The sequence below is a fragment of the Leptidea sinapis genome, chromosome 21 (genome assembly GCF_905404315.1).
Source record: "Leptidea sinapis chromosome 21, ilLepSina1.1, whole genome shotgun sequence".
Taxonomy (NCBI): Eukaryota; Metazoa; Arthropoda; class Insecta; order Lepidoptera; family Pieridae; genus Leptidea; species Leptidea sinapis.
This window is the reverse complement of record NC_066285.1, coordinates 13,283,279-13,299,623: the sequence shown is the minus strand read 5'-3', so window position 1 is coordinate 13,299,623 and position 16,345 is coordinate 13,283,279. Positions and strand designations below refer to the sequence as shown.

Genomic DNA, 16,345 nt, shown 5'->3' with positions numbered 1-16,345 from the left:
ATATTTATTAGTTCACTCTTTATTGTTATTCACTCAATTTTAAGTCTCAATGCAATCAGTAAGTCTGGTTAAAGTTCTTCTTTAAAAGAAGGGAATTGCACATTAGAAAAGGTGGTTGTTTGATTTGGCCAGCGTCCCGAGATGATCGGAGAGCAGGTAGTTGGGTGGTGCTACTCCGAGCAGCGGGAACCCTGAGGGCTGACGCAGCAGGCCGCAGCCTCCCGCCCACTTGCTGGCTCCCACGCCGCTCACAGGAGGCTCCGGTAGGCCACCAGACACGCCGTTCAGCTCCTCACATAGCTTATTAGCTGCAATTAAAACATTTCAAATTAAATTGTTATAATATCTATATAAATAGTGCAAAAGTAGAAGTAGAATAAAAAATAATAAAAATTTCATTTTGTTTTATTGATTTAGGACTCATCAGAATAAGACCCACCCTCTCCAAATAAATAAATAAAAAAATATAATATGAATTATTAGTTATTTATGCAACTGTTGTGTTTTAATACTAATAATAGTATCACATGAGTGTTTTAATACCTAATTATCAACAGTTGCATACAAGATTTTATCTACACCCAAAATATGCTGAAACAGTTAGCTTACTGTTAACATTAAAACAGCCAGTCCTAGTAGCAACCTAATATCATCCATCACTTTTTATATATATTGATTATATACAAATAAACTAATTATTAATGAAAGAATTATTTATTTTCGTAGTAATTTACATTTTGTATAGTGTAATAATTAAAATTCACTTGAATATTATGTTTTTTTGGAAATTAATCGCTCATTTTTTGTAAACAAAAAATAAATATATCGAAGAAAAATGGCGGGGATTCGAATAACGTACTTTTTTTTACGGCGCGCGACGTTCTGGTGGTGTGGAACGCGCGTAAACCTAAATGTTCTTTTTTTGAAATTCATACAGATGCCACGCATCGAGCAATAAGAATGTGGCTGTCTGTTGAAACTCTTTGAGCATGAAGGGAATGAAAAAAAAATAGGAGTGTTGTTATGAAATTCAGTACAACATTACAAGACTCTTTTGGATGATGTAATGGTTATTAGAACATTGGGTGGTACAATTTGGTGAACATATGATGTTGGCAATAAGCTAACTGTTTCAGAATCTTTAATAGAGAGATAATAGATTTAAAGCATGGGTGCAGAAAAAAAGAAATTACTTAATTCCCCTTTAAAAAATGTTTCCAATAATATCATTTCGGAAAAACCTGTAAGTAATCTAGTAGCCTCGCTATCATATACACTAACACATAATAATATATCACTTTAGGAGAGTAGCACCCACGTAAGGGAGATTATTTTTTTTTTTTTAATACAACAATTTGTTTAAAAATACTTCAACTTTTTGATTTCCTTTTTTACGACTACGGTACTCCATACCTAGACAGCTAGGGGTAGGGTGACGTAAAATGAACACACGGGTACAAACCCGTGTGTTCATTTTACGTCACCCTTATAACGCAACGCTACTAAATACTTCTACTGAATAGCGAAAATAAGCAGAATTATATTATACTATTATATTAAATCTCTTTGTTGAAATGGACTTGGAACGATAAATGGCCTTAAAATCGTAATTAAGAAATATTAATTTAAAATGATTATTAATACAATATCGTAAGCCGGATTAAATAATCAATAACGCAACTTATGATGACTGTGGGCGCACGGATAAGACATTCACCGAGCGGCGCGGGGTCAGGGGGCGGTAAGGACATATGCACCTGCCGGCGCTTGCGCTTAACTAGAATAGAGTCGTGCACTCAGCGGTGATATATCCACACTGCATTGATTTATTGGGAAATATGTACAAAAATGAAGTACCTAATTTAATAACATAATTAGAAAGAGAATCAAGTATCGAGTTGGTATAATCAAAATATATCGGTGGTGTCTCACCTCATCTCATCCCTTATATCATCTCAATACAAAAATCTTCTTATGATTCAACTTAAATATGGCCTTATGTTTATTATATTATATCCCAATGTTTATATATTAAATTTGTTTTTAACTATGAAGACCTGTATTTACAAATATTTCATGATCGAATATTTCATTAATTAGCGTCACGTTAATTAACTCCTACGAGATTGTCTAACCCACATTCAATCTGCGTGAATATCAAATCAGTTGCAGGCTGCACTGTGTATGAAACACTCCCGCTAACACAATTACATGGTAATCATCTAATCCTTGCAGCGCGCGGCTCTTGTTTATTGAAGCCTGACTGACAATCACAAGCCATTACTGCAAATGAGCCGGAGCTCTACGGCGGAGCTGCGGACTGTGATTGATGGCACCAGCTCGGTGTTATAATATTATAATTATAGTCATTTGTTGTTAGCTTTCAAGAGTACGACTTACGCTTCAATTATATTACTCTTTCATAGACAATTTTTGTCAATTTTGATATCTTAAAATATTTGGATTATGATTTAGTAATAAAAAATAAAATAATATACCTATATGACTACATCGGAATAAAATATACACATATATAATTGCGGTATTAATAACCATGCGTAGGTCACACTAAAAGTTTTGCGTAACTTAAAAAAATAACATGTTAAGTCAAAGTCAAAATATTATGTTTATTGCTTTTCAAAATACTCTCCTTTACATTTTAAACATTTTTTCATGCGATTGAACCATTTTTTTAAGAGGACCACAAATCTGAAGGAATATTTTCTACGTGCTGATTGTACGCTTGGACGGAATTGGTAAAAGTGAAACCTCTCATCAAATCTTTGATTTTGGGGAAAATACGGAAAGCACAGGGTGCTAGGTCGGGGCTATGTGCAGGATGGGTGACGAGTTGTACCTTTTCGGAAGCTAAAAATGACATAGTTTTGTTGGCCGTGTGTGAAGAAGTGTTGTCATGGTGTAGGCGAACGCAACTTTTTGTTGGTCGTTTGTGAACTTTTTTTTAACACCCTGAATAAACAAATGGTACAATACCACACATCATTAACACTCTTATATCTTCAAGTGGAATAGTGCAGGTGGGACACGTAGCTACGAAAAATGCGATCATTTTTTTTATAACGTTTCTCGCCTGCCTCACTTTTGTTGGCCTGTTCTCATTTTCAAAAACCCATTCATAAGGTTGCTGTTTTTTTTCGGGTTCAAAACAATAAATTCACGTTTCCTGTGACAATGTTATAAACAGCATTAGAATGTCCGTGGTCGTACTTCATTAGCGTCTGTGAGCACTATTCCACGCGAGTCTGTTTCTACTTTGCTGTCAGTTCATGAAGGATACAAAGTTACCGAACTTTCAATCTTCGTGTAAAATTTTCTGAATTTGGCTCATACCAATCCCCAATAGTCCGCGAATTGTCTCATAGGTAATCCGCGGGTTTTCTTCAATTAGCCGCTTAACAGTAGCCACATATTTTTCGCCATTTACGAAATTCGTCATGTAAAGAAACCCGACCTCTCTGAAATTATCAAAAACCATCGCGTCACGGTGCTCAAGGAAGGTGCTTCTCTCCCAAAAGCATTTTGAAGACGAGCGGCACAGTCTTGCGGAGAGAGAGAGAACTTTTAAAATCATAAAAATCATCGCTCTAAAATCTTTTCGACTTAATTTCATTTTCGTTGCGTACGTAGAACTTTGATGTGTTATAAAAAACAATTGACAAAATATGATTTCCCGCCACTTGCTTTTTTTATTACTAAGAAGGTTGCAACGTTTCAACAAATATAACAATCGAAATTCAAATAGTTCCGATTAGCTAGAAGTGCAAAACTTTTAGTGTGTCCCATGTATTACTCCAGTCTTACGGTTATCTTGTTATCTACGTTAGTGCGAAAACTAAAATGAAATATGGGAAAACCAAACAAATCTGTTTGGAACTGTTTAAATATATGGCTATATTTAATTTAATAATAGAATTAATTCGCGTATCAATCAGCATAAATTATTATCAGCTCACTATATATTTAGTTAGCTATGAACATATTATATTTAATCATGTTACATTTTTTTAATAAATTATTGATCGCGTGCGCCAGTCGTGACGCGAAACCCATAACATTTTTCTCTATCAAAATGTGGCCAAAATGTATTGTGAGCACAAAGGCTTCGTGTCCTTTCTTACCATCATTAAGTATTTCCAAACATAATTTCCTATCATTAGTACTGTTAACCTCATAATACTTCTTAATACCAAAATCATAACATCAGCAATTTAATTATTATTTTTAAGTCTAGTTTAGATACAAAGAGTTTGGTTTTAAAAACTGTAGTTATTAAGGTGTCACTTAGTAAAATTATCACTAGTATAAAAAAAATAAAAAAAAACACCTACGTAATGAAACGAAGTTCTTTAAATTATTCGACGCAAAAATTGTTACGTACAATATCAAATTACATAAAAATGTTAATTATACAGATGTATTGGCATCATACAACACGCTGCCCCGCAGATCGGCATCTACAAAAACTATTTATTGGCAATTGCTTGAGACTGAAAAACATAATAATTATTGAAATTGTTACAAAGTATTCGAAAGTGCTCTCATTTAAATGCCACTTTAACGTAAATGTCGCTGTCGAACTTGACCTAAATTCTATTTTTGAGACATTATTGAATTTACATTCAATGATGCCACAGTCATCTAAATTTACATTCTATTTTGAGGAGATATATTTATATAGTCGTAATCAGCCTTGTTATATTCTCCCACGCGACTACGACGTTCAATCGTAGCGATTGGTCGAACCGCACATTTTAAATGGATGTATGATTCATTCGCAGATTATTCTAACAATCAATGTTTAAAGTCGTATAGTTCGTCTACTAAAAATAACTTGGGATGTTATAACCGGACCGGATTTAGATCGTGAGACAGTTTTAAGTACCTATAGATATATATTAGATCATTGATAGAATTAATAAAATAATGACAAAATGTTAAAAATCCGATCCAGAACTGTGTTTCTGTGCTTTCTAATAATTCGGTGATCAAGTGGCTTTAATTCTACTATCCAAATCTAATTTAAAATATCTTTGTCTTAAATATTTAAATTCATGAGGTTATCCAGTAATGTGGTGATCTCTAACAATACGTTTATATATTTATGCATAAGTGGTGATGTTTTCGTTTTTTTTTTTTTATCTCTAAAATAATAATACTAACGATATTTACCCGCAGATGTAATCGGCTTCAGGTCAGGCGGAGAGAGATGTGGCAGTGAGTGGTGCGTGCTTTGTGACGGAGGGTTGTGAGGTGACGCAGGAGAGCCAGGCTTGTCTCTCTTGCCCTCCGCTTTGACCGGAGTTTCTCCAGCTTTCTGCTGCGCTAAGCGTTCCTGCTTGCGGAACTTAGCGCGCCGGTTTTGAAACCACACCTGTAATTAAATATATATAACGTATATTATCCGAATCAAGGAGTAGCTGCGAAAGAGAAAGCCGATCTTCTGTGCACTCTGATTACCTCCAGCTCAACTCTTGACGAAAACGGGAAACACCATCCCGACGCCGCGGCCGCGAGTGGCCAAGCGCGTACACCTCTCTAAAAAGCCGGCAACGTTCCTGTGATCCCTCTGGTGTTGCAGGAGAATGAGATAAGCAGTGGTCATTTAACACCAGGTGACCTTCTCTTCCATAAAAATTATATAATAACAATAAATCAGCATCAATAAAACATCTTGAATATCAGAGGGTTCCTCTATTATTGGAGCATTGCCTCCTCACAAAATGTATATTCTTTATTTATCAATACCATATTGGCTTGGAAACTACAGAAAGGAAGGAAATTCATTCCAAAAATTCGGTGGAAAGAAGAAAAGGGCATTAGGGAACACCACAGCCCAAGGTGATAAAGATGGTGCACTCAACAGGTCAGATTAAATAGCTTTTTGGATCATTCCCCCTAAAATACACGTGAATTCCCCCATTATAAGATCACCAGAATAGGTAACCTAGCCAAATCTTGCACCTCTTGATAAGACATCTTCACCTATTTTATTATTCGGTCGGTCCAAACTGTTGGCCTGCCAAGAGATCTGCTCCCTTCACCTTTTACTAACGAAATGGATTTCGTTAGTAAAACTTTCCAGATTGTCAGGATATCTGCGTGCCACATGGTCATGGACAAACTAGGAGGGGCGGTCCCTCCTTTATTTTAAGCTTTTGCTGTATGAGATCGTTGTTGCGAAACTCTGTCTATCTTATAGTAGCAACCGTCGTCAGCATCACTTATTGGTTCCGATTATTTTCTACGCCATTGTTGGTGATTGTGGAAATAAGTGTCGAGTAAAAACAAGTTTCATCATGTTCCACGTAGAATATTACGATACCTGTATCGTCGTAAACTTTGTCAAAGCAATTCCGATATCCGGATATCCATCACAGAAATATAATAATTTCAAAAAGGATTCTTAATATAAATTTCAAAACAAGTAACATCAAATAAATAATAATAGAAACAAAAGAAGATTCGATAAACAACAAGATCAACCAATAGGAAGTGGTCCTTGTCGTTCAAATTTTAATGTAAATCGTTTTATATTCGTCCGAATGCGCGCAAATCCGAATTGATCGTAATTCAATTTCATGCGAGAGATAATTGCAACTGCCACTGGCGTTGATTGGGAATGCTCCAAATAAAAAATGTCTCGTCATTCGAGCGCCGGACTGACATCATACACGAACTGTTTGTTCACCCGCAGCATGCTGATGATGTTTGATTGCTTTTTTAACTATCTTCAGTTCTCCGGACGTGAAAATTAAACCCGCTCCGAATAGTTTTATTTTATATACATGTTTCTCGAGTAAGTTGCAGATTAACTGTTGCCAAACTGTGCTCGTAAATTCAAATTTGGAAGGATTTATTTGTAATAAATCTACGCAATGTGCTAATGAATTATTTGGTTTCTATTTTAAATATGTACTCAAGAAAATAGGTTCATAAGTTTTTGCATAAAATAAAAGTGTCCAAATAAACTTTTCGACTTATAAACATGTTAATATAGTAAGTAACTTTCTGAAAATCCATTGAAAGATCTGACAATGTAAAAATATACCTACAACAATCTGGGAATATTTTATTTCAGGCGAATGCGTTGTTTTTCATCTAGACCTTAAGTGTTGGAGTGACGAGCTAGGTAAGATCTCATTGAGGTCGTATATCTTCGTAAGTCATCTTCCGGTGCGATACAAGTTATACTGTCATTTATATAAGTAGATGATACCGTGAGCCATCACATTTGTCCATAAAAACTGAAAGTACATGTAAATTATTACTAAGCCAATTAAGTTGCCCATAATATATATTTTGTACAGCTTATCCCAAGTATTTGTTTGTTACTTGGCGTCATGCAGAAACTGAAACTACTTCTTGTTTAAAAGATTTTCTTTGTCACTGAGTAGCTTCATTTTATTTCAATAATGTTTAATATTTAAACAACACCTACGTAAGTTTGCGTGGATTCAGTTGGCAATAATAGTGACGGACGGTAATGAACTTTAGTTTCTAGAAGCACCGATGATACACGTTACATTGTCGTCACCATCACTACTAAGAGACTTGGCCATGTCGGTGACATGGTGAGACCTATCGACAAACATTTGTAGGACAGATATACGATGAAAGATGGTTTATTAAAAATGTTTTTGGATTTTTACATGAATTTGAAGTTTTATTTTAAGTTATTTTTGGAGATGTAAGGTTTGTATAATTATAAATTAAAGTAACCAGTCGCTGTGTGGCTCACCTCGTTAAGATCGAGATGCTATTCATAGTGCCATGATCAATGCACAGAGTTTTACGACGTTTGTGAGTGTAATTGCGGGGAAATTGTTGTAGTTATTTAAGCACTCTAGGAAAAAGTTAAAAATTTTATCATAATTAAGGAGGTATATCTAATAATTAAAAAGTATGACAAAGTATTACAGTGAAATATGTATACCTACACGGTTTTCTTAAATAAGTGTTATTTAGTATTAAATGAACAATATTTTGGATATAGGTAATAGAGGTATACATATAAGTTGCAGTGAGATACAATCTATTATTTCTGCCCTAGTGCGGACAGCAACATTACGAGTGTCAAAGTGATGTTATAAGATTCACGATAGATGATCTGTGTGCACACATGTGATAACACATTTTGGAGTCCTTGCTATTTCTTTCATAACACTATTTGATTTAATAACAATCTGTTATGCAAATGCATTTTTTTCTTTCTACTTTGAATTAAACACAAAATAAACGTTCCTAGGTGTTATGGTTTCTTAAGACGTTATGTCTTAAAACCCAATGATATATAACGTTATATAACAACCATTCAGTGGGAGGCTCTTTAGCACAGGATGCCGGCTAGATTATGGGCACCACAACGGCGCCTATTTCTGCCGTGAAGCAGTAATGTGTAAGCATTATTGTGTATCGGTCTGAAGGGCGCGGCGCCGTAGGTAGTGAAAATTTTTGGCGTTTCAATTACCATCAGCTGAACGTCCTGCTCGTCTCATCCCTTATTTTGATAAAAAAAATCCACCAGAGAGTAAGTTCTATCGTCGTTTGCCAAGAAAAAAAAATCTTTGAGTATCAGTTTTCAAATAGAAAAACCACTTAGTGTATAAGTGCCATGGCTTATAAAATTTCATATACATAACTATCAAATTAAACAGTGTTTATATTTAAATGTTCTCTAATGTGATCGTATACGAGTTAGTAAGCGCAGCTGTTATAATTGTTCCTGTACTGCCGACATCTCATCATAAAGAGATGTGACCGTCAAAAGTGTGATACATCATTAATTCTTGGCTCTTATTCATACATCCCACACATTTTACAGAAAAACTAACTATATTTGGATGTTTATATTTCATTTTGACAGTACACGACATGATTTAAAGTTATTGCTCTCTAAAACAAATAAGATTAAAAGGCATAAAAAGCATTTATTTTCTCAGAATTGATTCCTTTAGAATTCTTTTTGAAGTCATTTCTTTCCGAGTTAAATTCTAAAATATTTATTTATTTTAATTAAAGAATGTGGTATAGAAGCGTCGGTGTGCTAGTCTGGTTCTCATCTTTATTTATTTAGAAAAGCTCATCAAACCTTTGTAATTTTCGGACATGATCTTTCTAACTTGGGAGATATTTTAAGTGAACTAAAAGACGTTATAAGCTATATAGATATTTCTTTAAAAAAAATTATAACATAAAACAACCGACTTCAAAAAACACTATTCCAAGAAATATCTATTGAGATATAATATGCACTATTACTACTATTCAAAAGTATAAAAATAATTGCGTATTTTTATACAATCTAATTAATTAATCTAATTCTAGTTACGATTATTGTCATTTTTGGAATCGGTGTCCTTCCGCGACCCGCTCTCGCCTCTCGCCTCCTCACGACTCAAGCACATCTCACCTATAACTATGTATATACAAATCTATCTTGGATGACACCGACTCCAAAAATTAGATTAATTAATTAGATTGTATAAAATACGCAATACTTTTTAGTGCATATTGTATCTATTGTTTTGGAACAGTGTTTTTTGAAGTCAGTTGTTTGTTTTGTTAATTTTTTTTATTTTTTGATTTTTAGTGAGTTCAAGTACACTAACAATTTGTCTAAATATGTGTAGATATACTAAATTTTTGAATGCAGCAATGAACGTAAGCGCTTTGCAATTTGATTACAGACAGTTAGAAATTCTGCCACAGATCGCGCCCTTACTGTAAGTCGTTAGGGAGTCCCATTGATCATCATATTCGACTACGACAATTACTTGTTCATAACTATTTTATGGTAGATGACTTAAATATATATTAAGCTTGAAGAGTTCCGTTACTTTGTCATGGATTCCGTAATCAGAACCTAACAAACAGAAACCAAACAAACAAATATAGACAAAGGATATCTCCTTTCCAATAAAAAAGAATCATCGAAATCGGTTGGCGCGATATTGAGTTATTCGTAAATTTATCATCCACATACGTATAGCAAATTTAAGACTTTTATGGTTTTCTCATGGAAGATTTTGTCAGATCTGAACCAAATTACAACTACACGAGAAGCGTTCAAATAAAAAAGAATTATCAAATTCGATTCACCCAGTCGAAAGTTTTGAGGTAAAAACATAAAAATATACCGACGAATTGAGAACCTCCTCGTTTTTTGGAGTCGGTTAAAAATGAACATAAACAGAAAAAATGTTCTTAAATTAATTATTCCATTTCGTTTATTCATTTTAATAAATGTCAGTTGTGTTATCACAGTCGACTTGGATCTTTAACTTGAACGTATGTCTACTGTCGTTTTCACCTTCCAAATAAGAAAAGAATTATCAAAATCGGTTCACCCAGTCGAAAGTTTTGAGGTAACAACCTTAAAAAAAAACATACCGACGAATTCAGAAAAGCCACCTTTTTTAAAGTCGGTTAGTAAATGTAATAATTGATATAAAAATCTGCATCTATAAATACTAGCTAATGCATTATTTAAAAAATCTAATTATTTATTTATTTTATTAGAAAAACACAAACAGAAATACAAATACATGGAGGACAATGAGTTCTAAAAATTATAATACATGTATTCTAAACCACATGTTTCGCTGATTTTTTAACAATATTGCGTTATCTACGCTGAATAATATTTTAGTGCTTAAAAATTTCGATTAAAAATAATATAATCATACATATAAACGTATACATACTATAGTAATACATTAAAATATATATATTATATCTAATATCTATATTATACACATTTACCTATATATAGAGCAAGGAAGATGTTACATTTTAGGAGCCTGTATTCTATGTATAGTTCATATTTAAATTTTGTATACGTCTTCTTGTTTCTTTCTTCATACACTTATAACTTGGGATTCAAAAGTGGACTGCTTGTCAAGAAAAATAAAATAAATATTGAATCTAATAGATAAATCGGAGTTTTGATGTGTAAAGATCCATACAGTGATACAGAAATTTCTAAAATTTGCAAATACATAAATTCTGATTTTGTAAATGTATTAACAGTCATTGGACCGTTTTAACGGTTTGATAAACCCGTTTAGTATTGAAGCATTTAAATATAATCACTTGATACGTCTATATAGACTGTGACAGCGTGAAAACGTCGAAGAAAATTGAGGTTCGCAGTTCGATTTTGATAAATGAACGTACACTAACAGCACAGTAGGCAAGAGTGACATACAAATTGCGAGTGTAAGGCGTAACTTGTCACGCACACTAAATTAATAAACCTGGCCTGTTTTCATCGATTATCTAACAGCAAGAGACTCTATATAGACGTAGACTTATGTAAAGACAATCATTACAGCAAACTCTGTTCATTTGCTTAGAATGCAATATTAAGGGCTTTAATAAAGAAAACAGCAATAATTATTTGCAGTAATATTAACCTAATGTTTAGGTTAAAACTAAATATTCCGAGATTTATTCAATTTATGATTGTTGGTTAGCATATGTGATTTGAAAAAATATAATATACAGCAACTATCCTTCATACGCTGTAATATGTTTTTTTAGAACTGCTAGTTATATTAATTTAGAGAAAAACGGTGATAACTAAGTTCGGTATTCAAAGTCTATTCAGGCCTTAAGAAGCCGAATTATCTGAAATCTAACAGAAAATCAGAGTCATGAAGTGTAAAGGTCCGGAGACGTGCTCGGCATCACGAGTGGAGCTGATGGCCGCCCGCTAACGAACCCGCCCGCCTGATTGGAGCCAGCGGCCCCGGAACTAACGCTCCAGGCACTGCGCCTCACATTATTTCCGAATCCGAAAAAATCAAAGCTTCAATCTAAGAGGCATACAAACAAATAACACGTAACCACTGCCAATACAAATGAGGAGCGATCTGCGATACAATACAATACGGGCCCGAGCCGGACGAGAAGTGAGCCGAGCGTGCGCTCGAAGCAAATAAAACGTTCGCCGAATTGTTTGTAGATGTTGCGATGTTTACCGAATGGTACGCCTGTTACTACTGCAAACATTGATTTGTAGTATCTCTGCCGCCACTTCGTAAGAGTTACACCTTCAACTAGAAGCGAGCTAGTGAAATAAAAACTGGCTTAATAAGACTTAAAATCTTATGTCTCAAAGTTCTGAGCGCAATTATATCGCTGCATAGAAGTTTGGGGCTCAATCAGGAATCCTGTGCGGCATGGCGTTGTATCAGTTCCCATCGGGTGAATGCATTAATCGTCTTGTCACTTTTTCTCATATCAAGTTATATTTACCACATTTATGTAGATTTCTATAAAACCTTTTAGTTTCTACAACATTTTTTCAAGATGCTTAGATATCAATTAATCTATCCATTGTGAAAAATATATTAAAATCTGTAGCTTGGTGTAAGAGAAGAAAGCTAAGGTAAAGTGTTTTTATCCACACTTAACTCTTAACATCATCAAAAGTATAATTTGATGGTAAATATTTTTTTAAACCAACCCCCTTCTAAGATGCTGATGATGTACTGCAATATTCATATGATAATCACGTAAAAGTAAATACATTCCTGATAAATTAAACTTAAAAAGTGTAATTGGGAATGGAATACTTATGTCAATTTGGAAAAATGAGAAGTAAATTAATAAGATAATTATTTCATAGACGATCGATAGCCAATAAATAAAAGTAATTAAGCGTGATTGAAGGTACATTATAATGTTGACCTCGATCTTAGCAAAGATAGCACTCAGTGTCAATAATAAATAATGAGAATGGGCAATTAAGCTTGGAGTCAGAACAATAGTGTGCGCCATCGAAATGCACTTTGCAAATGAACACGGGGCGGTGCGGGCCACCGGGTTAATGTGATTAAATATCAGTTGCAGCGCGCCCCTCGACCAACACAGACCTGGCTGAACACTGCGACTGTAGCAGATGTGACCCGCCGACTGAGCATCGTGCTCACCAAAATATATTACTTTCATAACAACTTGATGTTTTAAATGATTTCCCTCACTTAACTGCGATTTTAACAGAAACTAGTTAATATATTAGGTATTATTACTGTAAAAGATTAATGTAAATATGATCCCACAAGATTATCAAATTATTGTCACATCCCTACGATACGACATGGGTACATTCAAAAAAAGCGCGTACACCTTCCTTAAAGGCAGGCAACGCTCCTGTGATTCCTCTGGTGTAGCAAGAGAATGTGGGCGGCGATGATCACTTAACACCAGATGCCCGTACGCGCGTTTTGCGTATTCCATAAAAAAAGCTTAATATTAAATAATTCTGTTGTTTCCCAGTACAATAGACTGTACAATATACTTATAAACTCTTAACTTTCTACATAGTCCGACCCATTTTTTGTGTTCAAAAACTAGTGATGTATCGTGTGTGTTTTTTTTGACTATTATTGCCAAAATTTATTGACGATTCGGGATTTAAGTATGACATGTTATTCAAAAGTATTTTTGTGGAACTTTCCAGTAGTCACTCTACCTACAGCTGGCAGGTGTGGTTGAATCGGTCTAATGTTTTTTTAGAGAAAATTTTGTCAAACTTTTTGAAACATGTCGTTAAAACCTCCATGATATACTACGGACCCAAACAAAAATAGAGGCTAATGACGTCGGGCTTAAACAGAATAGTGGTACTTCTTGGGCGGGCCGACCAATTCATTTGTGGGGCACACAGGCAATCAGGAAATTATATGAATATAAAGGTTGATCTCTGGTAAGCTTGTGAGAATATTTTTTTTTGACGCGAAGTCAAAAAATTTTATCATGAGTATGCTATCTGAAAGAGAAATTCACGTTAAATGCGGTCCATCCGTTTCGTAGATTAGATAAAATAAACAGACAGAGAGACAGACAACAATAAAAAAGTGTGTGTGTACTTGTGTATGCACGCAAGAAGTTATACTTCTCTAGCTTAACGAAGTAAAAATCTTTCAAATGATATTTTTTTCCTCGTGCTATTCTACGTTTTTCGAAAGAACAATTTTGTAAAAATCTTGCAGATGGTTTTGACAATTAATTATTAAACAATGAATCCGGCTGTTTGGGTTTGAACCCCTTGCCTGTCCTAATAATGGACGAAGAAACCAAATATAACGAATGACGCAAACGTCAAAAAATTTTAGCAAGCACCTTCAACCTGTTACAGAGATGCGCGCGTATCTTAAAAATTCACTCTCAACATATTTTTCATAACGCGCCTAAAGAAGTATTAACTTCAAAAATTTAATGCATTTGCATGATAAGTATCAAGTATAAATATTAGTTATTTATTTAGTAAAAAGGTTGTTTTGATATTACAAACTTATTGTCAACAATGTTATATACTTAAATTTGAAACAGTTAATATTTTGTAGTGATATTTCGTTATTTGTAGCCAAATATTATATGACAAAACAATAGTGCCAAGTGAACTGTGAAGCTGTGGACGTCTGAGGGGTGGTTCGTGCAAACAGACGCAAACAATGGTTCAGTATTAAAATAAACATTGCCGGGCACGCCATGTGGTGCTCGGCATCGACTCTGCCGGGACTGTAAAGTGTAAACACCACTTAATATATTCAGCGGTACATCGTCACTCGCTAACTTTGCCATTCCTCTCTGACGCGCAGCCTCACCCATGTCAACATGGATTTTGAGGATATATTTTAAATAAATACTAAATTCAAATGCAAATTTTATTTTATTTTGGCAGAAACATCTTCTATGTTTAGTGTTCCTTATACTTATATATTTGTTCTTTTGCACTTCTATCCGAAGCTTTTCTGTCATTTGCTATGGGAATAAAAAAAATTGTAAAATATTTTTCTTCTTCCCTCCTGTGGATGTTGTTAATTTTAAAAAATATTGCTGAATGTGAACAATAATTATTGTTTTCAGGAATCTCTTTGATAATTGTTGTTATAGTTACCGACCTAAGTCTACGAGTGGTATTCCCTCCTCCACCAGCTGTGTAGTGAATGTTGGAGGCTTCACAAGTAAATATTTATTATTATGTTAAATAATAAACATTTTGAATTCATGCGTCTCTTTTTTTTTCTAAAAAGTGAGTATATTTTTTAATATGACCATATAGTTATGTGGTCGGTTTTACGTATTTATTTAGCACAAATTTTATTTTATTTTAAATTATTTACATGTGTATTATAACGTTTCAAGTAAACATTTTTCTTTTTTAGCTTATTTTTCTTTATTAATACCTATTATTATTGTAATCTCTTTATAAGTACTTTTACGTTGCTAAAGTAGTGACAGGACGGCCGTGTCATCCTCAACACCTCACAGAAGCCGTCCTCACACTCTTGAGCATGCGGATCACCTGATGATTATTCATGCTCTCTTGTTGTTGACCTTTGAGGATGTGTTATACTCGTACATAGAGCTCATGTGGATGGAGTGTTGGGACTGGTCGTCATTGAAGTACTGAATGTACTTGACAGAAGTGACTGTGTAAATGTATTAAATACATATTATAATACAGCTCTAATACTAAAATTACTAATGAGTGTCAAAATAAACATGATCTATATTTTATTTTTATTACTTAATAGTAATTATAAGACATTGTTTACTTATATACTTAGACTGTAGATTAATTTATACCTTTTTACTTTATAAAGTTTTTATTTTTTTTAATTCTTTAGTTTTACTCATAAGTGTTGTAGCTCTGAAACACAGGTTTACCTAGTTCAGGCACAGCGTTAGCTGGCTTTTAAGTAAGACTTGTATTATTATTCTTATTTTGTAATTTAAAAATCTCTTAATAAATAAATTGAATTGAATTGAATACATAACATTTAATCCGAAAATATTATAAACATGAAAAACAGTCTAAATAACAAATGAAGTGTGTGCAGGTTGTCTAGTTATTTATTTTATTAGTTATATTGTTTTTGTTGATTAACTCAGCCATTGAAATTGAGTTAATACTATTTTATATTTTAGATTTAAATTTGTAGCTTTCACAGCCACAACAAGAGAAACAAAAGTTGCTTTATACAAACTCTCGTAGGCTCTTGAAAACAAACAGAATAGGTGTCGTATAGTGTAGATAATATAGTTTTAGCCAAAGTTAAAAGTTTATATTTTAATAAATTTAAAACCTTTATTAAACAGGTTCTGTTCTGCCCATACTATACTGCAGATTAACAAACAGCAGGCAACTCTCAAAGCACTGTTTGTTACCGAAGCGATGGTAGTGAACTAATCGACATCAAAAAGAATAAATGACTTTGAATTTATGGCTTAATCAAACATTCGTATGTTACAAAAGCTCAGAAAAGTAGAGAAATACAAGGATTTTCTTTATTTGACACGTCAGAGGGCAAAC

The 16,345-nt window shown here is 33.8% G+C and overlaps 1 protein-coding gene across 1 annotated transcript in view; it reads right to left on the bottom strand.

Annotated features, from left to right (window-relative positions):
• LOC126970564 (paired mesoderm homeobox protein 2B-like) overlaps window positions 1-16,345 on the bottom strand; it is a 57,043-nt gene continuing 40,698 nt past the window's right edge. The window contains exons 3-4 of the mRNA XM_050816541.1: window positions 5,191-5,392; window positions 1-308 (exon numbers count right to left, since the gene is read on the bottom strand). Coding sequence (XP_050672498.1) covers window positions 103-308; window positions 5,191-5,392 — 408 coding nt within the window. The 3' untranslated portion in view covers window positions 1-102. The remainder of the gene's footprint in view (window positions 309-5,190; window positions 5,393-16,345) is intronic.